The sequence below is a fragment of the Taudactylus pleione genome, unplaced genomic scaffold, assembly GCF_031769625.1.
Source record: "Taudactylus pleione unplaced genomic scaffold, aTauple2 ptg000030l, whole genome shotgun sequence".
Taxonomy (NCBI): domain Eukaryota; kingdom Metazoa; phylum Chordata; class Amphibia; order Anura; family Myobatrachidae; genus Taudactylus; species Taudactylus pleione.
This window is the reverse complement of record NW_028284432.1, coordinates 2,297,475-2,323,635: the sequence shown is the minus strand read 5'-3', so window position 1 is coordinate 2,323,635 and position 26,161 is coordinate 2,297,475. Positions and strand designations below refer to the sequence as shown.

The 26,161-nt window shown below is 45.3% G+C and overlaps 1 protein-coding gene across 4 annotated transcripts in view; it reads left to right on the top strand.

Annotated features, from left to right (window-relative positions):
- Nucleotides 1-26,161, top strand: part of NBAS (NBAS subunit of NRZ tethering complex) — an 890,452-nt gene that overhangs the window by 126,407 nt on the left and 737,884 nt on the right. For all 4 annotated transcript variants that reach the window (XM_088451840.1, XM_088451839.1, XM_088451841.1 and 1 more), the window contains exons 15-16: nt 18,665-18,919; nt 20,345-20,470. In XM_088451840.1, coding sequence (XP_088307966.1) covers nt 18,665-18,919; nt 20,345-20,470 — 381 coding nt within the window. The remainder of the gene's footprint in view (nt 1-18,664; nt 18,920-20,344; nt 20,471-26,161) is intronic.

Below are 26,161 nucleotides of genomic sequence, written 5' to 3'. Positions count from 1 at the left end.
ATCTATCACAGGATTTGGCATTCATTTTTTTTTGGTGTTCCCACAGAAAATATGACCCTAGGGTTTTCAGGGTCTCATGAGTGCTTGCTTTTCTTCATGCGGGATTAGACTTAGGTCTTCATCTGGCTATCCTGAGAGTTCAGGTGTCTGCATTGTCAGTATGGTTCCAGTGGAGAATTGCTCCCCTGTTGGATGGTAGAACATTTTTGTAGGTGGCACCATGGGATTTATCTTTGGTTCTCAGGGCACTGCAAGCTTCTCCTTTTGAGCCCTTGGATAAGGTGGACCTTAGTTGGTTGACAGCGAAGACACTTTTTCTCCTTGCTATTTACTCAGTTCGCAGAGTTTCTGATTTGGCAGCACTGTTATGTCGCTCTCCATATTTGATTTTTCATCAAAATAGAGCTGTTCTCCATACTAGAGCGGGTTACCTTCCAAAGGTGGTATCCCATTTTCATATTAATGAAGAAATTGTAGTCCCGGCCTTTCAGTGTTCAGACCTTTCGAAGGGTGAAGCTTCCCTGGATGCTGTTCGTGCCCTACGTATCTACGTGGATCGTACCAGCTCAATCGCTGGTTGTGTATGACTATTTCTCAGGTCTATACACAGGCTGATCTCCCTGTCCCGAACAAGGTGAACACACATTCTACTTGGTCTGTGGGAACATCGTGGGCATCTAGACATGGTGCCTTGGCTAAACAGCTGTGCAAGGCGGCCACTTGTTCTTCCTTCCATACCTTTATCAAATTCTATGCATTTGATACTTTTGCCTCCCAGGATGCTTCTTTTGGGCGGCGGATTCTCTTCTCTGCTCAGGAGCGCCCCCACTCTTAAGGGAAGTGCTTTAGGACCTCCCCAAGGTAGATCCTGTGGACTCTATGAACCCTGAAGAAGAAGAAAATTATAGTTATGGTAGAACATACCTCTGTTAACTTTTTCTTCATAGGTCCATAGGGTGCACAGGACCCCCCCGATGCACCTGGTCTCAGTTGGGATCTGTAGCTTTCTGTTTGTATCACTGGATCCCTCTTCATGTTTTGGGTGTTTTTCTTGGGTACATTGTACTTCCTTCTCCACTTTCCGTCTCTTGCCGTTAGGCTTGTTTACAAATGCATTGTCTGTGGCTGGGGATGGGGGTATTTAGGGACGAGGACCAGTGCATGCTGGGAGCTTCAAAGCTAAGCCATTTTTTTGCAATAGGTCACTCTAACTACATACCCAAAGGTAGATCCTATGGACCTCGAAGAAAGCGTTAACTGAGGTGTGTTATGCCATAAAGTTTACTCTGCTGACTGCCCTGATTAAATGGAAAGAAAGTTGTGAAAATCAGCTTGTGCAGGTAGCCAATAGCTAAGTCCCTGCATATCAAAATACATTTAAGTAGTGATGTAAAAGAGAACAACATTAAAGGAAAATTAAGCCTGTTTAGCAGATCTTGGGGAGAAATTGCAAATAATACGGTGTAGCTTGTCTGCCTGCTGCACTCTAACCCCAAAGCGCTGCTTTAGGAAATTAAAAGTAAATAATTTTAGCAATCAGTCATTTTAATAACCTAAGAACAGCCATACAGCTCTACTTTATCAGACTTAAGCTTATTACAATTATTGTGTGTATTTGGAGGAATCATAATCTTTGTTTGGGTCTTAGTAACCCATTGCCCTTCTTCATAAGCTCCTGACAAAGGATTTCATGCAGCTTATATGGTTTAGCCCATGTGTTCAGCACCTGCTCTGATAACACCTTGTACTGGAATTTTAGATGCATTTTGCTCAGAACATTAGTCATTGTGCAACAGTTTTACATACCATGGGACAGATTCATTTACCTCGCGCTGTGCTCATTGCTGGTAATTACAGGTTGGGGGGGGGGAATGATCCTTGCTAGGTTTTCCTCCCAGCTCTGTGGGGTGCAAAAAAAAAATTAGCAAGGTTCCGAATCTGCCTGTTTAATGTAGACTCATTGTTACACCTCTTTGGGTTCTGTTTGTTTTGTCGACATTTATCATGTCAACACTGATAAAATGTTGACATGATTAGAATGTCTAGAAAACAGTCACAGTGGCGCAACGGCTTTAATTACCAGCTCTGACGGCTCCAGTGGTGTCTTGTGGTCCAGCGGTTGGCTTATGCAGAATTTCGGCGTAGTCATCTGATGAAGTGGTTCTGGTGGTGAGTGCGCTACCCTTATCCGTAACACTAACCTTTTCCTATTGCTTAAATCTAACCCTACCTTCCACAGCCTAGCTCTCACCCTAGTACCTAAACCTTTCTCTCTTTGCCCGTGCCTAACCCTTCCCCTAGTGCCTAACCCTAACCCTCCCCTCAGTGCCTAACCTTCCCCTTAGTGCCTAACCATAACCATCCCCCTAGTGCCTAACCCTAACCCTCCCCTTAGTGCCTAACCCTCCCCCTCGTGCCTAACCATAACCATCCCCCTAGTGCCTAACCCTAACCCTCCCCTTAGTGCCTATCCCTAACCCTCCCCTTAGTGCCTAACCATAACCATCCCCCTAACCCTAACCCTCCCCTTAGTGCCTAACCCTCCCCCTCGTGCCTAACCATAACCATCCCCCTAGTGCCTAACCCTATCCCTCCCCTTAGTGCCTATCCCTAACCCTCCCCCTAGTGCCTAACCCTAACCCTCACTGCCACAGACCAACCGTAACCCTCCCCTTAGTGCCTAACCCTCCTTCCAACTGCCTAAACCTAACCCTTGCCTTATTGCCTTACCCTCCTTCCCACAGCCTAACCCTCCCCCTAGTGCCTAATCCTCCCCTTAGACCCTAACCCTCACTCCCTCAGCCCAACTGTAACCCTCACCTTAGTACCTAACCCTCACTCCCACAGCCCAACCGTAACCCTACCCTTAGTGCCTAACCCTCCTTCCAACAGCCTAACCCTAACCCTTCCCTAGTGCCTAACCCTAACCCTCACTGCCACAGCCCAACCATAGCCCTCCCCTTCGTGCCTAACCCTCCTTTTCACAGCCTAACACTAACCCTCCCCCTACTGCCTAGCCCTTCCCTTAGTGCCTAACCCTAACCCTCACTGCCACAGCCCAACCGTAACCCTCCCCTTAGTGCCTAACCCTCCTTCCAACAGCCTAACCCTAACCCTCCCCTACTGCCTAACCCTTCCCTAGTGCCTAACCCTCACTCCCACAGCCCACCGTAACCCTCCCCTTAGTGCCTAACCCTCCTTTTCACAGCCTAACCCTAACTCTCCCCCTACTGCCTAGCCCTTCCCTTAGTGGCTAACCCTAACCCTCTGCTCCAGCAGTCTGACCTTAATATCAGCATTGTGTAGAATATCGACATTTCACATGTTGATTGTGAACATAGCAACATTCTGCAGTTATTAACATGTTCTATGTTGACATTTCAACTGTTGAGATTGTAATTGACATGGTGACTGCATCCCACCTCATTCTAGAATCTCCTAGAAAATGGGGGCATGTCGCCCATTTTTTGGGACGTGCTGAAGCCAATAGCTGCGTCCTGGAACGCAGTGTCACTGGCTTCAGCAGCGTGAATTCCCCGGTCATACAGAGTAGCCCGAGGGTTACTCAGATGACTGATATTCTCGCAGATGATCCCATCTGCATCCTTGTACACAGCAGCGGATCAGAGTAGCCGGCAGGAGGCGTCTATGTACACAATACTTCTCCTGCAGCATTAGCGTATTATCACACAGCCGCTACACACAAAGACGCAGCGGCTGTGTGATTAGCATACATCTTTGAATCAGGCACAATGTCTCTTTTTTTTTTCCGGGTTCAGTATCAGTAACAGACAGCGCTCGTAGAGCCAACAGCTGTGTGTGATGGGGTCTGCTGAAATATAATGGATGTCAGTTGGACGGTATGTTTATAGGGGATGTAGTTAGTATGCCGGTGGACAGGATGCCCAACTTGGGACTAAAGATAGGCGTCGAAATCCTGACAGCCTCCATCCCAAATGCAGGCACACTGGGGCGTCTTGCCTGTTATACCTGCGGGAGGGAGGGGAGGGGTTAGGCACCACTGGGAGGGGGGTTTAGGCACTAAGGGGGAGGGTTAGGGGGAGAAGGGGGGAAGCGTTATTATACTTACCTGACCCCTGTCTGGATGCCGCTGTCAGCATTTTGACAGCAGGGATCCCGACTGCCTGTATTTCATACCCATCCCATTTATAGAAGTCTTTGGACACTTAATACTGCTGTTGGTGTTTTGAAAATGTATTGAGCGACTAAAGTACTAAAGTTTCCTCTCTGCATCACTCAGTATAGAATGATTTACATGTTTAACCTTTCTGACACCGGCCTTAGGAGGACCCAAACTCCTGTGCATGGATAATGAAGTATAGCATTATGAGGGTGTTAATGGGTGATCTGTATGTAGGAGTACTGTATATCATGACAAAACAGGAGTGTGTTGTGAGCAATTAGGGAAATACTATATACAGTCAGGTGCATAAATATTGGGACATTGACAGAATTTTCATATTTTGGCCTCTATTCACCACCACAATGGTTTTGAAATGAAACAAACAAGATGTGCTTTAACTGCAGACTTTCAGATTTAATTTGAGGGTAATTACATCCAAATCAGGTGAACGGTGTAGGAATTACAACGGTTTCTATATGTGCCTCCCACTTTTTAAGGGGCCAAAAGTAATGGGACTATCAACTCAAAAGCTATTTCATGGACAGGTGCGGGCTATTCCCTCATTATTTCATTATCAATTAAGCAGGTAAAAGGTCTGGAGTTGATTCTAGGTGTGACATTTGCATTTGGAATCAGGTGCTGTCGACTCTCAATATGAGATCCAAAGAGCTGTCACTATCAGTGAAGCAAGCCATCATTAGGCTGAAAAATCAAAACAAACCCATCAGAGAGATAGCAAAAACATTAGGTGTGGCCAAATCAACTGTTTGGAACATTCTTAAAAAGAAAAAACGCATCGGAGAGCTCAGCAACACCAAAAGACCCGGAAGACCACGGAAAACAACTGTGGTGGATGACAGAAGAATTATTTCCCTTGTGAAGAAAAACCCCTTCACAATGCCAAATGAAGAACACTCTCCAGGGGGTAGATGTATATGTGTCAAAGTCAACAATCAAGAGAAGACTTCACAAGAGTGAATATAGAGGGTTCAACACGATGTAAACCATTGGTGAGCCTCAAAAAAAGGAAGACCAGATTATAGTTTGCCAAACAACATCTAAAAAGCCATTACAGTTCTGGAACAACATCCTATGGACAGATGAGACAAAGATCAACTTGTACCAGAGTGATGGGAAGAGAAGAGTATGGAGAAGGAAAGGAACTGCTAATGATCCAAAACATACCACCTCATCAGTGAAGCATGGTGGTGGTGGTGGTGGTAATGTCATGGCGTGGGCATGTATGGCTGCAAATGGAACTGGTTCCCTTGTATTTATTGATGATGTGACTGCTGACAAAAGCAGCAGAATGAATTCTGAAGTGTTTCGGGCAATATTATCTGCTCATATTCAGTCAAATGCTTCAGAACTCATTGGACGGCGCTTCACAGTGCAGATGGACAATGACCCGAAGCATACTGCAAAAGCAACCAAAGAGTTTTTTAAGGCTAAAAAGTGGAATGTTATGCAATGGCCAAGTCAATCCCCTGACCTGAATCCGATTGAGCATGCATTTCACTTGATGAAGACAAAACTGAAGGGAAAATGCCCCAAGAACAAGCAGGAACTGAAGACATTTGCAGTAGAGGACTGGCAGAACTTCACCAGGGATGAAACCCAGCGTCTGGTGATGTCTTTGCGTTCCAGACTTCAGGCTGTAATTGCCTGCAAAGGATTTGCAACAAAGTATTAAAAAGTGAAAGTTAGATTTAGGATTGTTTAGTTTGTCCCATTACTTTTGGCCCCTTAAAAAGTGGGAGGCACATATAGAAACGTTGTAATTCCTACACCGTTCACCTGATTTGGATGTAATTACCCTCAAATTAAATCTGAGGGTATTGTGGTGGTGAATAGAGGCCAAAATATGAAAATTCTGTCAATGTCCCAATATTTAAGCACCTGACTGTAAATGTTTTCCTGTACTTGTAGCATAGATGTGCTGATGGGGTTACACTGGATGGCATCTATATAGGGTAACAGTGTAGGATTGTGTTACTTAATAGAATGTGAATCGGTTTCATGGCGATGGCAAAGTTTTAACTGTAGTGCGTGTCTATGTTTGGTGGCAGTGTAGTGTACTGTAGTGTACGTGTGTGTGTTTGGTGGCAGTGTAGTGTATGTGTTTGTTTGGTGGCAGTGTGTGTGTTTGGCAGTGTACTGTAGTGTATGTGTTTGGTGTCAGTGTAGTGTACGTGTGTGTGTTTGGTGGCAGTGTAGTGTCTGGGTTTGGTGGCAGTGTAGTGTGCTGTAGTGTGTGTGTCTGTGTTTGGTGGCAGTGTAGTGTGTGTGTCTGTGTTTGGTGGCAATGTAGTGTATGTGTCTGATGGCAGTGTATTGTATGTGTCTGTGTTTGGTGGCAATGTAGTGTGCTGTAGTATGTGTGTCTGTGTTTGGCAGTATAGTGTGTGTGTCTGTGTTTGGTGGCAGTGTAGTGTGCTGTAGTGTGTGTGTGTGTGTGTGTGTGTCTGGTGGCAGTGTAGTGTCTGTGTTTGGTGGCTGTGTAGTGTGTGTGTCTGTTTTGTGGCAGTGCTGTAGTGTGTGTGTCTGTGTTTGGTGGCAGTGTAGTGTGCTGTAGTGTGTCTGTATTTGGTGGCAGTATAGTGTGCTGTAGTGTGTGTGTCTGTTTGGTGGCAATGTAGTGTCTGTGTTTGGTGGCTGTGTAGTGTGTGTGTCTGTTTTGTGGCAGTGCTGTAGTGTGTGTGTCTGTGTTTGGTGGCAGTGTAGTGTGCTGTAGTGTGTCTGTATTTGGTGGCAGTATAGTGTGCTATAGTGTGTGTGTCTGTTTGGTGGCAATGTAGTGTATGTGTTTGGTGGCTGTGTAGTGTGTGTGTCTGTTTGGTGGCAGTGCTGTAGTGTGTGTGTCTGTGTTTGGTGGCAGTGTAGTGTGCTGTAGTGTGTCTGTATTTGGTGGCAGTATAGTGTGCTGTAGTGTGTGTGTGTCTGTGATTGGTGGCAGTGTAGTGTGTCTGTGTTTGGTGGCAGTGTATTGTATGTGTCTGTGTTTGGTGGCAGTGTAGTGTGTGTGTCTGTGTTTGGTGGCAGTGTAGTGTGCTGTAGTGTGTGTGTCTGTGTTTGGTGGCAGTGTAGTGTGTGTGTCTGTGTTTGGTGGCAGTGTAGTGTGTGTGTCTGTGTATGGTGGCAGTGTAGTGTGTGTGTCTGTGTTTGGTGGCAGTGTAGTGTGTGTGTCTGTGTTTGGTGGCAGTGTAGTGTGCTGTAGTGTGTGTGTCTGTGTTTGGTGGCAGTGTAGTGTGTGTGTTTGGTGGCAGTGTAGTGTGTGTGTGTTTGGTGGCAGTGTATTGTATGTGTCTGTGTTTGGTGGCAGTGTAGTGTGCTGTAGTATGTGTGTCTGTGTTTGGTGGCAGTGTAGTGTGTTTGTCTGTGTTTGGTGGCAGTGTAGTGTATGTGTGGTGGCTGTGTAGTGTGTGTGTGTCTGTTTTGTGGCAGTGCTGTAGTGTGTGTGTCTATGTTTGATGGCAGTGTAGTGTATATGTCTTTTTGGTGGCAGTTTAGTGTGTGTGTCTGTGTTTGGTAGTGTAGTGTACTGTAGTGTGTGTCTGTGTTTGGTGGCAGTATAGTGTGCTGTAGTGTGTGTGTCTGGGTTTGGTGGCAGTGTAGTGTGCTGTAGTGTGTGTGTGTCTGGGTTTGGTGGCAGTGTAGTGTGCTGTAGTGTGTGTGTGTCTGTGTTTGGTGGCAGTATAGTATGCTGTAGTGTGTGTGTGTGTGTCTGTTTGATGGCAGTGTAGTGTATGTGTCTGTGGTTGGTGGCAGTGTAGCATGTGTGTCTGTGGTTGGTGGCAGTGTAGCATGTGTGTCTGTGGTTGGTGGCAGTGTAGTGTGTGTGTCTGTGGTTGGTGGCAGTGTAGTGTGCTGTAGTGTGTGTGTGTGTCTGTGGTTGGTGGCAGTGTAGTGTGCTGTAGTGTGTGTGTGTCTGTGTTTGGTGGCAGTATAGTATGCTGTAGTGTGTGTGTCTGATGGCAGTGTAGTGTATGTGTCTGTGGTTGGTGGCAGTGTAGTGTGCTGTAGTGTGTGTGTGTCTGTGTTTGGTGGCAGTGTAGTGTGCTGTAGTGTGTGTGTCTGTGTTTGGTGGCAGTGTAGTGTGCTGTAGTGTGCGTGTCTGTGTTTGGTGGCAGTGTAGTGTGCTGTAGTGTGTGTGTGTGTCTGTGTTTGGTGGCAGTGTAGTGTGCTGTAGTGTTTGTGTCTGTGTTTGGTGGCAGTGTAGTGTATGTGTCTGTGTTTGGTGGCAGTGTAGTGTGCTGTAGTGTGTGTATGTGTCTGTGTTTGGTGGCAGTGTAGTGTGCTGTAGTGTGTGTGTCTGTGTTTGGTGGCAGTGTAGTGTGCTGTAGTGTGCGTGTCTGTGTTTGGTGGCAGTGTAGTGTGCTGTAGTGTGTGTGTGTCTGTGTTTGGTGGCAGTATAGTTTGCTGTAGTGTGTGTCTCTGTGTTTGGTGGCAGTGTAGTGTATGTGTCTGTGTTTGGTGGCTGTGTAGTGTGTGTGTCTGTTTGATGGCTGTGTGTCTGTTTGGTGGCAGTATACAGTAGTGTGTGTGTCTGTGTTTGGTGGCAGTGTAGTTTGCTGTAGTGTGTGTGTCTGTGTTTGGTGGCAGTGTAGTGTACTGTAGTGTTTGTGTCTGTGTTTGGCAGTGTAGTGTGTGTGTCTTTGTTTGGTGGCAGTATACAGTTGTGTGTGTGTTTGGTGGCAGTATACAGTTGTGTGTGTGTGTGTGTTTGGTGGCAGTATACAATTGTGTGTGTGTGTTTGGTGGCAGTATACGGTTGTGTGTGTGTTTGGTGGCAGTATACAGTTGTGTGTGTTTGGTGGCAGTGTAGTGTGTGTGTCTGTGTTTGGTGGCAGTGTAGTGTATATGTCTGTTTGGTGTCGGTGTAGTGTGCTGTTGTGTGTGTCTGTTTGGTGGCTGTGTAGTGTGTGTGTCTGTTTGATGGGTGTGTGTGTGTCTGTGTTTGGTGGCAGTATACAGTAGTGTGTGTGTCTGTGTTTGGTGGCAGTGTAGTGTGCTGTAGTGTTTGTGTTTGGCAGTGTAGTGTGTGTGTCTGTGTTTGTTGGCAGTGTAGTGTGCTGTAGTGTGTGTGTCTGTTTGGCAGTGTAGTGTGTGTGTCTGTGTTTGGCAGTGTAGTTTGTGTGTGTCTGTGTTTGGTGGCAGTATACAGTTGTGTGTCTGTGTTTGGTGGCAGTGTAGTGTGCTGTAGTGTGTGTGTCTGTGTTTGGCAGTGTAGTGTGTGTGTCTGTGTTTGGTGGCAGTGTAGTATGTGTGTCTGTGTTTGGTGGCAGTGTAGTGTGCTGTAGTGTGTGTTTGGTGGCAGTGTAGTGTGTGTGTCTGTGTTTGGTGGCAGTGTAGTGTGCTGTAGTGTGTGTGTCTGTGTTTGGTGGCAGAGTAGTGTGCTGTAGTGTGTGTGTCTGTGTTTGGTGGCAGTGTAGTGTGCTGTAGTGTTTGTGTGTCTGTGTTTGGTGGCAGTGTAGTGTGCTGTAGTGTTTGTGTGTCTGTGTTTGGTGGCAGTGTAGTGTCTGTGTTTGGTGGCAGTGTAGTGTATGTGTCTGTGTTTGGTGGCAGTGTAGTGTGCTGTAGTGTGTGTGTGTGTCTGTGTTTGGTGGCAGTGTTGTGTGCTGTAGAGTGTGTGTCTGTGTTTGGTGGCAGTAGTTTGCTGTAGTGTGTGTGTCTGTGTTTGGTGGCAGTGTAGTGTATGTGTCTGTGTTTGGTGGCAGTGTAGTGTGTGTGTGTGTGTTTGGTGGCAATGTAGTGTGTGTGTCTGTTTGATGGCTGTGTGTCTGTTTGGTGGCAGTATACAGAAGTGTGTGTGTCTGTGTTTGGTGGCAGTGTAGTGTATGTGTCTGTGTTTGGTGGCAGTGTAGTGTGTGTGTCTGTGTTTGGTGGCAGTGTAGTGTGTGTGTCTGATGGCTGTGTGTCTGTTTGGTGGCAGTATACAGTAGTGTGTGTGTCTGTGTTTGGTGGCAGTATAGTTTGCTGTAGTGTATGTGTCTGTGTTTGGTGGCAGTGTAGTGTGTGTATCTGTGTTTGGTGGCAGTGTAGTGTATGTGTCTGTGGTTGGTGGCAGTGTAGTGTGCTGTAGTGTGTGTGTGTCTGTGTTTGGTGGCAGTGTAGTGTGCTGTAGTGTGTGTGTCTGTGTTTGGTGGCAGTGTAGTGTGCTGTAGTGTGTGTGTCTGTGTTTGGTGGCAGTGTAGTGTGCTGTAGTGTGTGTGTATGTGTTTGGTGGCAGAGTAGTGTGCTGTAGTGTGTGTGTGTCTGTGTTTGGTGGCAGTGTAGTGTGCTGTAGTGTTTGTGTCTGTGTTTGGTGGCAGTGTAGTGTATGTGTCTGTGTTTGGTGGCAGTGTAGTGTGCTGTAGTGTGTGTGTCTGTGTTTGGTGACAGTGTAGTGTGCTGTAGTGTGTGTGTGTCTGTTTGGTGACAGTGTAGTGTGCTGTAGTGTGTGTGTGTGTCTGTGTTTGGTGGCAGTGTAGTGTGCTGTAGTATATGTGTCTGTGTTTGGTGGCAGTGTAGTGTATGTGTCTGTGTTTGGTGGCAGTGTAGTGTATGTGTCTGTGTTTGGTGACAGTGTAGTGTGCTGAAGTGTGTGTGTGTCTGTTTGGTGACAGTGTAGTGTGCTGTAGTGTGTGTGTCTGTTTGGTGGCAGTGTTGTGTGCTGTAGAGTGTGTGTCTGTGTTTGGTGGCAGTATAGTTTGCTGTAGTGTGTGTCTCTGTGTTTGGTGGCAGTGTAGTGTATGTGTCTGTGTTTGGTGGCTGTGTAGTGTGTGTGTCTGTTTGATGGCTGTGTGTCTGTTTGGTGGCAGTATACAGTAGTGTGTGTGTCTGTGTTTGGTGGCAGTGTAGTTTGCTGTAGTGTGTGTGTCTGTGTTTGGTGGCAGTGTAGTGTACTGTAGTGTTTGTGTCTGTGTTTGGCAGTGTAGTGTGTGTGTCTTTGTTTGGTGGCAGTATACAGTTGTGTGTGTGTTTGGTGGCAGTATACAATTGTGTGTGTGTGTTTGGTGGCAGTATACGGTTATGTGTGTGTTTGGTGGCAGTATACAGTTGTGTGTGTTTGGTGGCAGTGTAGTGTGTGTGTCTGTGTTTGGTGGCAGTGTAGTGTATATGTCTGTTTGGTGTCGGTGTAGTGTGCTGTTGTGTGTGTCTGTTTGGTGGCTGTGTAGTGTGTGTGTCTGTTTGATGGGTGTGTGTGTGTCTGTGTTTGGTGGCAGTATACAGTAGTGTGTGTGTCTGTGTTTGGTGGCAGTGTAGTGTGCTGTAGTGTTTGTGTTTGGCAGTGTAGTGTGTGTGTCTGTGTTTGTTGGCAGTGTAGTGTGCTGTAGTGTGTGTGTCTGTTTGGCAGTGTAGTGTGTGTGTCTGTGTTTGGCAGTGTAGTTTGTGTGTGTCTGTGTTTGGTGGCAGTATACAGTTGTGTGTCTGTGTTTGGTGGCAGTGTAGTGTGTGTGTCTGTGTTTGGCAGTGTAGTGTATGTGTCTGTGTTTGGTGGCAGTGTAGTGTATGTGTCTGTGTTTGGTGGCAGTGTAGTGTGTGTATCTGTGTTTGGTGGCAGTGTAGTGTATGTGTCTGTGTTTAGTGGCAGTGTAGTGTGTGTGTCTGTGTTTGGTGGCAGTGTAGTGTGTGTGTCTGTTTGATGGCTGTGTGTCTGTTTGGTGGCAGTATACAGTAGTGTGTGTGTCTGTGTTTGGTGGCAGTGTAGTTTGCTCTAGTGTGTGTCTGTGTTTGGTGGCAGTGTAGTGTGCTGTAGTGTTTGTGTCTGTGTTTGGCAGTGTAGTGTGTGTGTCTTTGTTTAGTGGCAGTATACAGTTGTGTGTGTGTTTGGTGGCAGTATACAGTTGTGTGTGTGTGTTTGGTGGCAGTGTAGTGTGCTGTTGGTGGTAATATGATGTGGTTGATGGTATATGCAGGGCAGCAGGATACTGTGGGGGAGATGAACTAAGCCTTGGAGAGAGAGAGAGCACCAACCCATCAGCTCCTAACTGTCATTTTTCAAACACAGCCTGTAAAGTGACAGGAGCTGATTGCTTGGTACTTTATCTCTTTTCAAGGCTTAAGGCACACATCCACTAGACGACAGGTAAAAGACTGCATGATTATGACATTGTAATCGTGCAGTCATTTGTCAGTCTGTGATGTGACGAGCAGTCGTTCAGTATAGGAACATCAATCATCTGCAAACATGTTGAACCTGACTATTTCGGCAGGTTGTACAACATATTTGTACGATGATAGATGTCTAAACGACCAGCGGGAGCGTGCATCACTGGTCGTAGTAGACATTTTTTTAAACAATCTGCAAACGATTTTCAAACGATTATCTAACGATATCGTTCAAAAACTCAATTTAATCGTCTAGTGGATGTGTACATCTCCCTCTGTATGTTATAGGCTAGTATTGTCAGAATGATGTAGCATAGAAATGGAGTAACAATAGCATGGGTGTTAGCTAGGGTAACTGCATAGTGTGGATGGCTGTAGGTTGAAGCATAGGCTTAGGTGTCAGTATTGCATAGTTATAATAAACAAAGTGTAAAACCAGCATTTTCTGTTGCAGATATAAAAAAAAATAAAGAAATATTCATGCAGTCCCCTCTCATTCTCCCTTTCCATTACCAGCTGTACCCTCTCCTGTCTCTTCCACCTATCCAACATCTCCAGGATCAGACCCTTCCTCACCCTCAATGCAACCAGAGCAATCACCTACTCTCCTTATCCCTCTCCTCCGCTCTGGTCTCTCTCGTCTGTTTCTCCCCACTGCAGTCCATTCACATAGACCTTGGGCCTGTTTCAGGGTCGTGCACTATTGGGATCGCAGCTGCAATGCGAAAACATCAGCAAAGCGTACAATTGTGACTCAGGCTCAGTGTGCAACTGCTTTTCGTTTCTCATCGCTATGCTTCCACCACCCATCTCTGCAATGGCTGGACTGGCTACCTTACCCCTAAATCCTCACCACCCTTACCCAGGCTCTCCCCTCTATATCTCAGCCTCATCTTCCTAAGCGCTCCTTCCCGTTCTGCTCTGCCAATGACTGCTGCCTCACTTCCCCGTTTATTATATGTTCTCACCCCCAATTCCATGACGGCTACCATGCTGCTGGTCTCCCTCACTCCCTCACCCCATCAGACTCTCCACCACAATACAATGCTGCTAATACTCTTATTAAAAATCTATATTTTTGTATTGATTGATGCACCCTGACCTACGGGTCATAGTCTGTTTTTTTTTTTTTTTTTACTTTAGTTCCCCCTCCCCCCTTTTTTCTATGTTCTTATTGTTCTGAAATAATAAAAGTTTAATTTTGAAAACAAAAATATATTATTGAAAGTGTAATCAAAATCAGCTCATTTATGCCGCAACACTCCCCTCCCCACACTCACATTCCCTTCTCCCCACACTCACGTTCCCTTCTCCCCACACTCACGTTCCCTTCTCTCCACACTCACGTTCCTTTCTCCCAACACTCACGTTCCCTTCTCTCCACACTCACGTTCCCTTCTCTCCACACTCGCGTTCCCTTCTCTCCACACTCACGTTCCCTTCTCTCCACACTCACGTTCCTTTCTCCCAACACTCACGTTCCCTTCTCTCCACACTCACGTTCCCTTCTCTCCACACTCGCGTTCCCTTCTCTCCACACTCGCGTTCCCTTCTCCCCACACTCGCGTTCCCTTCTCCCCACACTCGCGTTCCCTTCTCCCCACACTCGCGTTCCCTTCTCCCCACACTCGCGTTCCCTTCTCCCCACACTCGCGTTCCCTTCTCCCCACACTCGCGTTCCCTTCTCCCCACACTCGCGTTCCCTTCTCCCCACACTCGCGTTCCCTCCTCCCCACACTCGCGTTCCCTCCTCCCCACACTCGCGTTCCCTCCTCCCCACACTCGCGTTCCCTCCTCCCCACACTCGCGTTCCCTCCTCCCCACACTGACATGCCCCTCTTTATTTAAGCACCTGGCCTTTAGATTGTAAGCGCTCACAAGCAGAGCCTCCCATCCTCTGGCTTTCCTGACCACCACTCCATCCTGTCCATCTGTACATCTTCGTCCATTACCTACTGCTTTGTCCATGTCGCCCCTTATTGGGTCTTGTGCACTACTATTATATATACGGGACACCTCAGCCGCCCCCTCTAATAGTCTAAGGAGGCCCTTAGACTATTGTACTCCTGTACCTGCTTCCTCCCAACCCCGTTACACTTATCACCCCTATTCCTGGTCCTCCTCTCACATGCACGGTGCACACAGTGGGAGCTGGGGTGCGCGCCATGCAGGTTAGATGTGACAGTGCACTGCCACAGCTGCAATTAGGTCACCTCACAAATGTGTTTGTATATATGTTGCGCCTATGCTTCACCGTGCAGGTTTGAGTCGCTGCCAGTGTGTTTTTCCTGTTGTCCATTATGTAATTGGTTGTTCTATTGCACAGCACTGCAGACATTTGTAGCACCTTATAAATAAACATTATTAATAATAATGACCTAAATTACGCTACTCATAATACACAAATGTGACTGCAGTCTAACACGCTGTAACAATACCGCCTGTTCACAAATAAATGAATGTAATTATTGTACCAGAGCAGTCGGCCTGTTTTATCTTAATGGTTTTTTTTTTGTTTTTGTTCTCATGTTTTTTATTTTCTTATGCAGCACAAGAGGCACACAGAGAGCACAATCTGTAGGAATATTTTGCCATTGCACACATTATGTTACTTGTTTAGTGCGTTTACAATTTGAGGTCATTTTCATTTGACAAGCTATTGAGTTGTTTTTTGTCATTTCTTATGATTTTTAGATATTTGTTTGTGTGTCTTCATCTGATGGGATTTTTTTTTTTTCTTAAATAATTCTAGGTTGCTCCACAACCTTTGACAGCTGTTTACTCTTTTATATTAATGAATAGTTCCATTTTGGTCTATTAAACACACACAAAAAAACCCCAGTAACTTTCTTTTGATTCAAATCTAGACAGCCAGACTTACAGTATTTACCTGACGTGGATGTTTATATTACCAGCTCAAGTCCAAAATCGTATTGCCACAGTCCATGACACGAAACATTCAATGAAATTGGCTTTAATTGGATATGAGACCGGATCTAACCATCTATCCTCCCTTTACTCCTGATGGTCACCATAGACTTACTGCAATAATAACCAACCTATTGCTAGTACAGTTCCCGTAGAACTACAAATCCCAGCATCCTGTGCCAGCTGCAACACCCGCAAACCCACAGTCTACTCTATGGCATTATGGAAATAGTCTTCAGTCTGCGTGGTCATCTTCATGGACAGCACTCGGGTGGATAAATCGACAAATGAAAATCCATATCTACCAGACAGAAGAAAGACCTATAAACAGCTTAAACAGAAAGCTGTTGTGCTGACATTTCTCACACTGTGCGCTTAATCATAGTTCTGCAGTAAATCTCCATGGTCGGTCTGTGATTAAGCTCACAGCGGGCGACACCAGCTTTTCATGTTGCTGTTTGCATACTAATTTGCTATCCGGACTTAGATTGATTTTAATATATTGATGTTTTGTTTTATACACCTCAATTTTTACACAGCCACTAGTAGTATTCTGGATTATTTACCTAGGATCTTTTTCTAGATCAGTACTGGTCTTCCTGCAGAAGTCTTATTAGGAAAATGGGTTCTCCCCCAATCATGCCCGTCCCGCTCTGCATCTGCTTGTGTCTCCAGGTTAATGAAGTGGCATCGGTCATCACTGGAGAGAACCTATTGGGTTACTGCAACTGGTCCCTGTCACCCACATACGCTGTGTAAAGCATGACTAAGTATGACTACATTCAACAGTCATCGAATATCTCCCTGGACATGCTACAATATTTTTGTAAACATAAGCCTACAGCACTTTAATTTGGAGAAGTACAATATATGTTCGTTTTAAGAACAGAAAATTAAAAACCATGATGGAACCTGTCAGTGCTTTTCCTTAGGGTAGGAATACAGACATGTTTTATCTATTAGGGAAACACAGATAAATAAGACCAGGCTTTAAAATGCACCCACTGCCTAAGCACAGTGGTCAATCACGTTGCAGGTTGAACCATGTTCATGAAAAAAATAGCGGTGTGTATATCCTGAGGCATGAGGCACTGTATGCCTCAGTAATGTATCTGGCTTTATTGATATCACTGCTTCACAGTGAACTTACAGGTGAATCCAACTGAATTATAGGTTATCAAAAAGGTCTATATTCATGTAGACTCGTATCTGTGAACAAAGGGCCCAATTCAGACCAGCTCGCTAGATGCATTCGCGCGCAGCCAGAGTATGCAAATCCCGCGATCGCAAGGCATCAGCACGACCACTATGTGTTGGTGTGTGATCGTGGTGTGTATTTAGATGCCCACCAGCTTGTCTGTAAGACGCCCACTTTCCCTTAGTGATACAGGTCATCCCCAGGAAGTATATGCAACAATCGGTAACATCGAGTAACATCAGACCCATACACAGCATTTGCGGCTCACCATACCCTACCGCAAGCTCTGCGAGTGCTTCAGTGTGTAATTCAGCCATGTGACGTGTACTATGACGCTGCATCTTAAGTATGCACGCCTCTGAAACGGCATTAAGACGCTCAGACACGCCTGTGTTTGCACCACCACACACCCTTGTCTATCGACCATCCCCAGTCACCACCCACAAACAGCTCGTCCTGTCACTCAATCTAGCGAGGTGTCTATGCGCTGGTTCGCGCACTGCGTCTTATACGCATGCACACATTGCAAACACCGGCAGGCTACGTGCTAACGCAGCCTAGAGAACAGGTCTGAATCGGACCCAAAGTCTTTTACAGATATATTGCTGCGATATAACGTCGATATATCGCACATATCTGCTTGTGTGTACACATGACCAAGCAACCAACCCCTATGCTGGTGATAGGGACCAGTGAAAATGACATCGCAACTGGTTCTTCTGGTCAGACAATGTGGTGCGGTCAATTGGTAAGTGTATATGCAGAATATAGTTTGGGCATACCCTTGCCAAATTATTCGATCGTTTATCTGGTTGGTTGGACGGTGGAGCCGTCGTTCGAGTGTGTACTCCACATCAGAGACAGAGCTATTTACTAAGGGGGAGATGTAAGAAACCATCTAAAGAGTAAAGGTGGAGAAGTTGGGTCACAGCAACCTATCAGATTACAGCTATCACTTTATAGTGTGCTCCTGATAAATGATAGCTGCAGTAACAGTTGATTGCTTCCTGTGTGCAACTTCTCCACTTGGCCTCCTTAGACTATTTGATACATCTCACCTTAGTCCTTTATAAGCGTATAGGAGATAAAGAGGGGAATCTGCAAATTACTATAACTTAGCGAGCCACGTGCAGTACAAATAAATATCGGGAGAGAGGTACCATACGAACTCATGAAGATTTTCTCTGGGTGATACCCGGCTCGACTATAATGAAATGTATTTCTGAGTGTACTATTATCATTTTTAATTGTGTCCTTGGGAAATTCATTTTAGAGCTGTAATTGAAATGGTAACACTCATCAAATCACAAGTTCTCTTACCTGCATCATGGCATGGGGACAGATAGCATTTGGGAGAAGTAATTGTAGCATACAGAGACCTTTCCTGTGAGTCATTAATGCTGGATTAGACACTTGATATTTTGTGGAGCAGTAGGCGAGCTGTCATTTGCCAACTGAGCGATGTCATTATTCAGCTGTGTGACAAATGCAGCTCTGTTTGGCCAAGTAGAGGAAAAAATAGTTGATGAAGAATTTAATAATAATTACAAAAAATTAAAAAAAAAAGTATATAATTTATTCCTTTGTTCATTGCTTGGGAGATAGGTTGATAAATATTAACTAAAACTTCGTAAAATATTAAATAACATTTAAATTCGTAAGCAAAAATACCTAGTGGTGGTAGAGTAACGTAAACTGTACAATCACAGCTATTTTCTTTCCGCTCTTCAGTCTTCTGCAAAACATTTTTGAACCTGTCCAGTGTCTGTCTGTGTATGTGACTGCGGTTTGTATATTGACCGATTTTGTGGTTCAAAAACCCCAACCTGCTGACGTCATTGTGGATGCAGTAATTTCTCTTAGCCAGCAGGCGGCGTCTCTGACATTCTTTCCATAGGCGCCTGGTCATACGCACCCACCCACTGGAACGCCACCTGCTGGCTATTAGAAATCACTGCGTCCATAATGACATGTCCGGGGGTAGGTGTTTTTGTCAAAAGCTGCAATAAAGGTGATAATACCATCACAGTGAGCAGTTTGCTGGGCGGAACCAATACTCATGACACCGTCCCTGTACGGTCTAGAATATGGTGACATCACTGAAGTGCTTCATTCTAATGCATTCTCACTTTGAACATTGGTTCAGACCACAATCTATTGTGTAGGCGATGTGTCCACTCTGTCTGCCTTCTTCATAGCTGTGGTAAAGCCGGAATTATGCTGTGCTGTGAGGAAACTGTCAGTAGATATAACCTATCCCTAGTGTGTCATGCATTCATTTGTGGTTGCTTTTGTGTTTCCAGTGTGAAGTAAAACTCGCTCCGAAGCGGTCCCGCCTGGAGAGCAGATCCGGGGAGGAGTATGGGGACGAAGACTCAGACTGCGACGATGAGATATCGGCCAAAGCCAGATACTTTGCTTATATTAAGCAGGGGCTTTACTTTGTTACCGAAATGGAGCGTTTCGCCCCTCCTCGCAAACGTCCGCGCACTATTACCAAAACCTACCGGCTAGTGAGTCTGAGGTCCACGACGCCAGAGGAACTCTACCAGAGGAAGGTGAGGCACTTAATAAGTGATAATTGTAAGGGGTCTAGTTACTAAGCAGTGTTAGGAGAGAGTGAAAAGTGATAAGAAAGTGATAAGGTGCCAGCCAATCAGCTCCCAACTGTAATTTTTTAAACACAGCCTGTGAGCTGGCAGTTGGGAGCTGATTGGCTGGCACCTTATCACCGTTCACTTTATCTCCTAACACTGCTTAGTAAATAGACCCCATAATCATGTTTTCTGCTCTTAAAATGATATATTATAATTATTATGGCCATAAATGCAGTGTAGGCTTTAGTTAAAAAAATAAAATAAATAAATGTTAATTTTATTTATTTGTGTACTTCTGTCACCTGGAGTATGATCAGATATTGTTCAGAACTTTCATTCTGTATGTGTAAGTTGATTACAATTCCATAGCAGCTGTAGATGGCTGTGCAGCACTTATAGCATTCGTACAACATGCGAGCGGAGCTCTTATAACCATCAGCTGATGGCGGAGCAGTAGATTATACAGACACCTGTTTTTCTCCCAAGAAAATGCGGACTGTGAAATACTGTCTAACTCCTATTACATATTCGTTGTGTTAGGACAGGCGTGGGGAACCTTTTATCTGCCGAGGGCCATTTTGATATATATAATATTATTTGCGGGCCTAGTGCAGGTCACGCCTCTCCATGTAAAGTCACATGAGGGCTAGGCCTTAATTGGCAGTGATTACAGCAATGCCCGGATCATCCTGAGGATGTTAAGGGGAGCTGTAAGGGCAGCGGTGTGACCGTCTGAAGCATCCTAATAGTGCTCCAAGCGGCACTGCTGCATATTTTCTGGCTGCAGGGTGACATTCTAGGCACCCTGCTAGCCAGATGAGGCTAGCAGAAAAAAGCTCAGAGGGCCAGACCAAATGATTTCAGGGGCCTTATACGGCCCCCGGGCCTGAGGTTCCCCATCCCTGTGTTAGGAGGACTATAGTTTCATTGTATTTTTGGATTAAATATAACCTTTCACCATTTTAATGCAGTAAACAAAAAACCATCCCCTTAGCCCTGTGAAGCATTTGAGCAGGGGGGATGGACTAGTATGCTAATTTGTGACTAGTATGCTAATTTGTGACTAGTATGCTAATTTGTGGCTAGTATGTTAATCCCTCTGTTGAACAGCGCTCTATTGCCGCTTTACTTCAACGCTCTAGACCAGAGTGTAGCGTAAAAAGTGCTGATGGGGGCAGTGGAGAGACAGAGCGATGTCCAGTAAGTAGTGTAATGGGCAAGGTTTGACTGCACTTTTGGGTGAAAGATGAGGATACCTTTGCTTATTTATTTATTTTATTCTAGCCAATTAAAGAACCTCTGTCCAAATGCTGACAAATCATCTTTGAACCATACAGTTTGGATGCTTAATAAACTTGGAGCTAAGGGTAGCATGTTTCTCTGCAGATTGATAATGAAGAGTATGGCGAGGCTTTATCCTTGGCACATGCTTATGGCTTGGACACCGATCTGGTTTATCAGAGACAGTGGAGAAAGTCGGCGGTCAACATTGCAACAATTCAGGACTACCTGGTATGTCATTGTAGAGCTAAGTAACTTATGCAATGATTTTTGTTTTGTTTAAGCAGAATTTAGAAGGGAAGAGGTGTAATCTTTATGCCTCATACACGCTGGAGTCAATTTTGGGCATTTTACCAGCCATTTTTTATTGCTAAAACAGTTTACGAAAACCGCTCTGAAAATGGAAACCATTGTTTTCCACGACCCTGTACCCACTGGCGTTCGAGAAGTTGTCTCTCCCCATTCTATGCGTTGGAATATGATAAGATATTGTTCAGCAGTTTCATTCTGTAAGTTCATCAGTGAGAGTAAAGGAACACTCCACCTTTCATCTTTCCATCTTCCAGACATGATTATTATCCAAATTGAACAAAGATAAATACTGAGTCATGTACACTGGATACAGTAGTTCCTGCAGTGTACAGATGTTTCCAAATATACTCATCCTCAAATCGCGTTAAAATAGCCCCATTTAGCCCACCATGGACACCAAAACAGTACTCCCAAGTACCTAGTACACTATAAACAAATAATAAACAATTATGCTGGGTACACACTAGACGATTTATGGTGAATTTTCCGGATTGTCTAGTGTGTATGCACTATGCGTGCTCCCACGCGGCAACATTGGGGTCATTCCGTCGGCCGTGCACGTGCAGCAGATGGAGTGACCCAGCAACTGATGCCAGGAGGGTGAGTGATGCAGGTGAATGACATATAGGGCAGTCGGACACTGGATCATGCAGTGTGTACCAACCGCCTGATATATCGTTCCACCGCACCATATGGTGTCGTATTGGCGGGTTGGGTAATTGAGTACTTGTCTTAAGACTCAAAGAAGAGAACAAAAAGAACAAATTTGATGAGAATTTACACAATCTAGGTTAAAAAGACTGGTTCCAATTAGGGATGTGCAGGCTCGGATAGATTTGAGTTTTCCCACAAGTTCGGATTTTTCCCGCCAAAAATCGGGTCTCAGAAAGAGGCAAAACGTCACCTTTCATGGACAACCATCATCTTCCATGGACATTTGTCCAGAAATGATGATGTTTGTCCATGAAAGATGACGTTTTGCCTCTTTCTGAGACCCGATTTTTGGCGGGAAAATTCAAACCTATCCGAGCCTGTACATCCCTAGTTCCAATACAAGTGACCTGCACATTGTTTGCTTAATCTGCAACTTTATACTAATTCCTTTGGTACATAATTGCTAATCCTGAATACCTACTACACGAACTAAGACTCAAAAATTATGAAGAAGTACGGCGTACGGGAATTTTACCAGGGCACATCTGTACGTCTGCTAGATAAACAGGACCTGCCTGGAAGTCTCATGGCTAAAGGTGGACTTTCCTCTTAAGCTAAGAGAACCTTTATCTGAATTCGTAATAATGGGTTATTTGAAAACTGTAAAATCAAATTAGTGGACGATGCCTGTTAGCACTGTCCAATCCCGGCTATTGGCTGGCTTGATGTTTGGACAATCCTGATGGACATTTCACCATTACAGATTAGAAGTAGACCAAGACTGCAATTTGAGCCAGTTAAGCCCAAAACAATTCTTCCTTCCAAATTCTCATATCTGCATCTTGCAGAAAGTCTAGTGTCTTAGTTTTTGTACTTTAAAGCCTTCCCTTTTTATACTTGCAAATACTCTAACAAACAGAGAATCCAATTACTGTATTAATCTGAAAGTCGCTTTCAGGTACAGCCAAGTTCATCATAATTATTTCTATATATTTTCCTTCTGTGTTAGGATCAGTAATCGCTTGAATACATTAGCACTTCTCCATTATTTCATTAGTAGCTCTGCGAAGAATAATACAATTAAATGGATTGCTATTATTGTGTTCTACTATTCATTTGCTGCAAGTGTCTGCAACTTCTGTAATGAGTTTTGTTTGTGCTAATACTGAAGTTACTGTTGTACAGACAGGAAGCCGGCCGCGTTGTGTGTACAGATATAAACAAGGTTCTTCCCCGAGTTAAAACTTCGCCCCATCCACCCGCTTGTGAAAGAAGCCGCTATCAGCCTGCATTTCTACCTGTCCCATGCCCGCTGGCCAAGATCGGTCTGAAAACAGACTTTGACAACATTTGTGTTACCATCCGTTTAGAGAGGAACAGCATTTTTCTGTGTACACTGCGTAACGCATGCTCCGTAGGAGATTTTAGAAATGTTTGCACACACCGTTGCAAAAAAAAAATCACTACACTATGTGACCATGGCATTGTGGGCCCAATTAAGACCCGCTCGCTAGGAAGCGTTCGCATGCAGCCAGCCGATGTTTGCATTCTGTGCATGCGTACGCATCGCAGTGCTCGTGCGCAAACCAGTCCGTGCGATCGGGAAGCGTTCGCTCACTGTGCATAGACAGCCCGGCTGAATGAATGACAGGACAAGCCTGTGGGTGATGATAGGGGCTGGTTGATGAAAAGGGGGGAGTGGGGGTGCGAACGCAGGCGTGCCCGAGCGTCTTAACGCCGTTTCAGAGGCGTGCATAATTAAGACGCAGCATCATAGTACACGTCACTTAGCTGATTTTTACACTGAAGTGCTTGCGGTAGGGTATGGTCAATCACAAGTGCTGCGTTCGCTTCCAATGGTAGATGACGTGCATAAGTGGGCGTCTTAAGACAGGCTGGTGGGCGTCTGCATATAGAGCGTGATCGCACGACAAGACATAGTGGGCGTGCTAACGCCTTGCCGTGCGATCGCCTGCCTTGCCAGATTTGCATACGCTGGCTATGTGCGAATGCATCTAGCGAGCGGGTCTGAAACGAGCCCTGTGTGCAACGCACAAGTACCCCTATTATAGGGTCACTTTTGTCTATTAAAGTACTGTTGACTTTGTGTGTTCAGCAATGCTTCATTTGTCCAGTCTTCATGAGTTTCTCTCCCTACAAATAGATGCCAATGGCTTCAGTAAGGTACTTGTCATGTGACATTAATCTATGGCTTCCACTTAGACAGCAATACACATTCCCCAAGAAGTCATGGAGACAGAGTGGCTCAGAGAAGGGCAGCTGGAGTTCTCCTATAATTTAACCGTTAAGTTATAGCTGTACTCCAGCTGCCCCTCTCTCCGAGCCACTCTGTCTCCATCCTACATCAAGGGGTTGTGGGCAATGACCATTACTCACCGACCCTCCAATACCCTATGTGTATCAACCATATGACTAACCTCACCATGCAGGTTCCCGCCATTTTCATACCCATCCTTCCGACCTTTTTCATTTTTTTTTTTTGCTGTGCGTTTCCCTAGTTCTTTGCCCATGCATCTCCTCGCACAGCCTCGAGTCCACGTTATTAAATTAAGTAGAAACTGTTACACCATCTTGTTTGGTATTTACTTCAATTGCTTCACTTTCCCTTTACACGGACCCTGTCACCTATATACTGCAGGGGCAGCCATTTTCCGAGCCATAATGGCATCCAAACAAAACACAGACTCATTGAGGCTCCTCACTGGTTAATTGCTAGGCCTCATTTTCATACCTCCATACAGTCTAGATTTCCGGACTCCCGTGAGGTATGTTGGGGAGGTATTCTATCCTTAAAAAATATTGAATTAGCCCACAAAATGGTAACCTGCATTGAGCATACGGTGACAGGAGCACTTTTATGACTAGTTTATAACTGAAAATACAGATTTATTACACGTTTATTACATTCATGAAGCCGTGCTCATTGCTATAACAAAGGTTTATGATTACTATAATTAATCAGTATTCTGATCTATATTTTTTTATGTCTTGACGGTTTTAATAGCCTCTTTTGAGATGAGCGTGAGTTCAAAGGTCTCTCGTAATTTTGTTACCTACTGATCGTTTAATGTCATCCAGGTATTTTATTCCCCAATCCGGGATTGACCTTGTGCAAAATTAATTTCAACAAATGTATTTTCTTTTCTGATTATCTTTCTTCTGTTTATTGCAGGTTATTGATGGTAGCATAATTAGCTCATAAAAATTAAACAGTAAGAAATAACATGTTTCCATTTTCCCTCCACAAAGAATAGATTAATGTTTCCAAGTGGTAACACCCTGTAGCTTTTAGTAAGTGTCAAGACTGAAACATATGCAAGATGTGTTTTTTTTTATTTTATATACAGATGTGTCCTAATACATCTAGCCTCAATACGCCATGCAACGTGACTTGCCCGGCGTGAGTGAGCCTCCAGGTCCTGTGATACCCTGCTAGCATCCGGGAGTCTTTTTTTTGTCGGAAATGTGTCTAAGTCAGTGCGATGTGACTAGGATGCACCAGCAAACTGTGCTGATTAATTTGATATGCAACACTTGTACAGTCATGGCCAAAAGCTTTGAGAATGACACAAGTATTGGTCTTCACAAAGTTTGCTGCTTCCCTGGTTTTAGACCTTTTTGTCAGATGTTACTATGGTATACTGAAGTAAGATTACAAGCATTTTATAAGTGTCAAAGGCTTTTATTGACAATTACATTAAGTTTATGCAAAGAGTCAATATTTGCAGTATAGACCCTTCTTTTTCAAGACCTCTGCAATTCGCCCTGGCATGCTGTCAATCAACTTCTGTGCCACATACTGACTGATGGTCGCCCATTCTTGCCTAATCAATGCTTGGAGTTTGTCAGAATTTGTAGGTTTTTGTTTGTCCACCCGCCTCTTAAGGATTGACCACAAATTCTGAGGAGTTTCCCTGGGATTAAGGTCTGAGGAGTTTCCCCTTTCCATGGACCCAAAATTTCGATGTTTTGTTCCCTGACCCAATTAGTTATCACTTTTGCCTTATGGCAAGATGCTCCATCATGCTGGTAAAGGATTGTTCGTCAGCAAACTGTTCTTGGATGGTTGGGAGAAGTTGCTCTTGGAGGATGTTTTGGTACAATTCTTTATTCATGGCTGTGTTCTTAGGCAAAATTGTGAGTGAGCCCACTCCCTTGGCTGAGAAGCAACCCCACACATGAATGGTCTCAGGATGCTTTACTGTTGGCATGACACAGGATGAAGACGGTATACAATCGGGAAGCCGGCTGCCTTAATACCGGCAGCCGGCTTCCCGACTGTCATATCCCGGCGAGGGATGAAATGCCGGGCGTCTAGATTTAGACTCCTGACATTTCCCCGACGCCGGGAGACAGGCGCCCGGCATCCCGATCGAAGGGATGCCGGGTGCCGCGAGCGGACAGCCGCAGGGGGGGGAGGGTTAGGTTTAGGGCACCCGGGGGGGACTTAGGGTTAGGCACCCCCCCGGGAGGGTTATGGTCAGGCTAGGGGGAGGGAGGGTTAGGGTTAGGCACCCCCGGGGGGGACTTGGGGTTAGGCACCCCCCCCGGGGGGACTTGGTTTAGGCAGCGGGGAAGGGGGGGGTTAGGGTTAGGCACTTAGAGGGGGGATTAGGGTTAGGCACTTAGAGGGGGGAGGTTAGGGTTAGGCACCCCTAAGAAGGGTTACTTACCTTTCCACGATCGGTATTTCCAGCGCTGTTGGGCTTCCGCTGCCGGGAACTCTGCTGTGATCGGCAAGGCGCTGCCGGGAATCGAACCGCCGGCCATGTGGCCGACGGTATTTCATACCGATTCCGATGAAGACTTTTGGAGGATGGCCTGGTGTCAAGATGGGCAGCAAAGAAGCCACTTGTTTCCAGGAAAACATCAGAGACTGACTGATATTCTGCAAAAGGTACAGGGATTGGACTGCTGAGGACTGGGGTAAAGTTA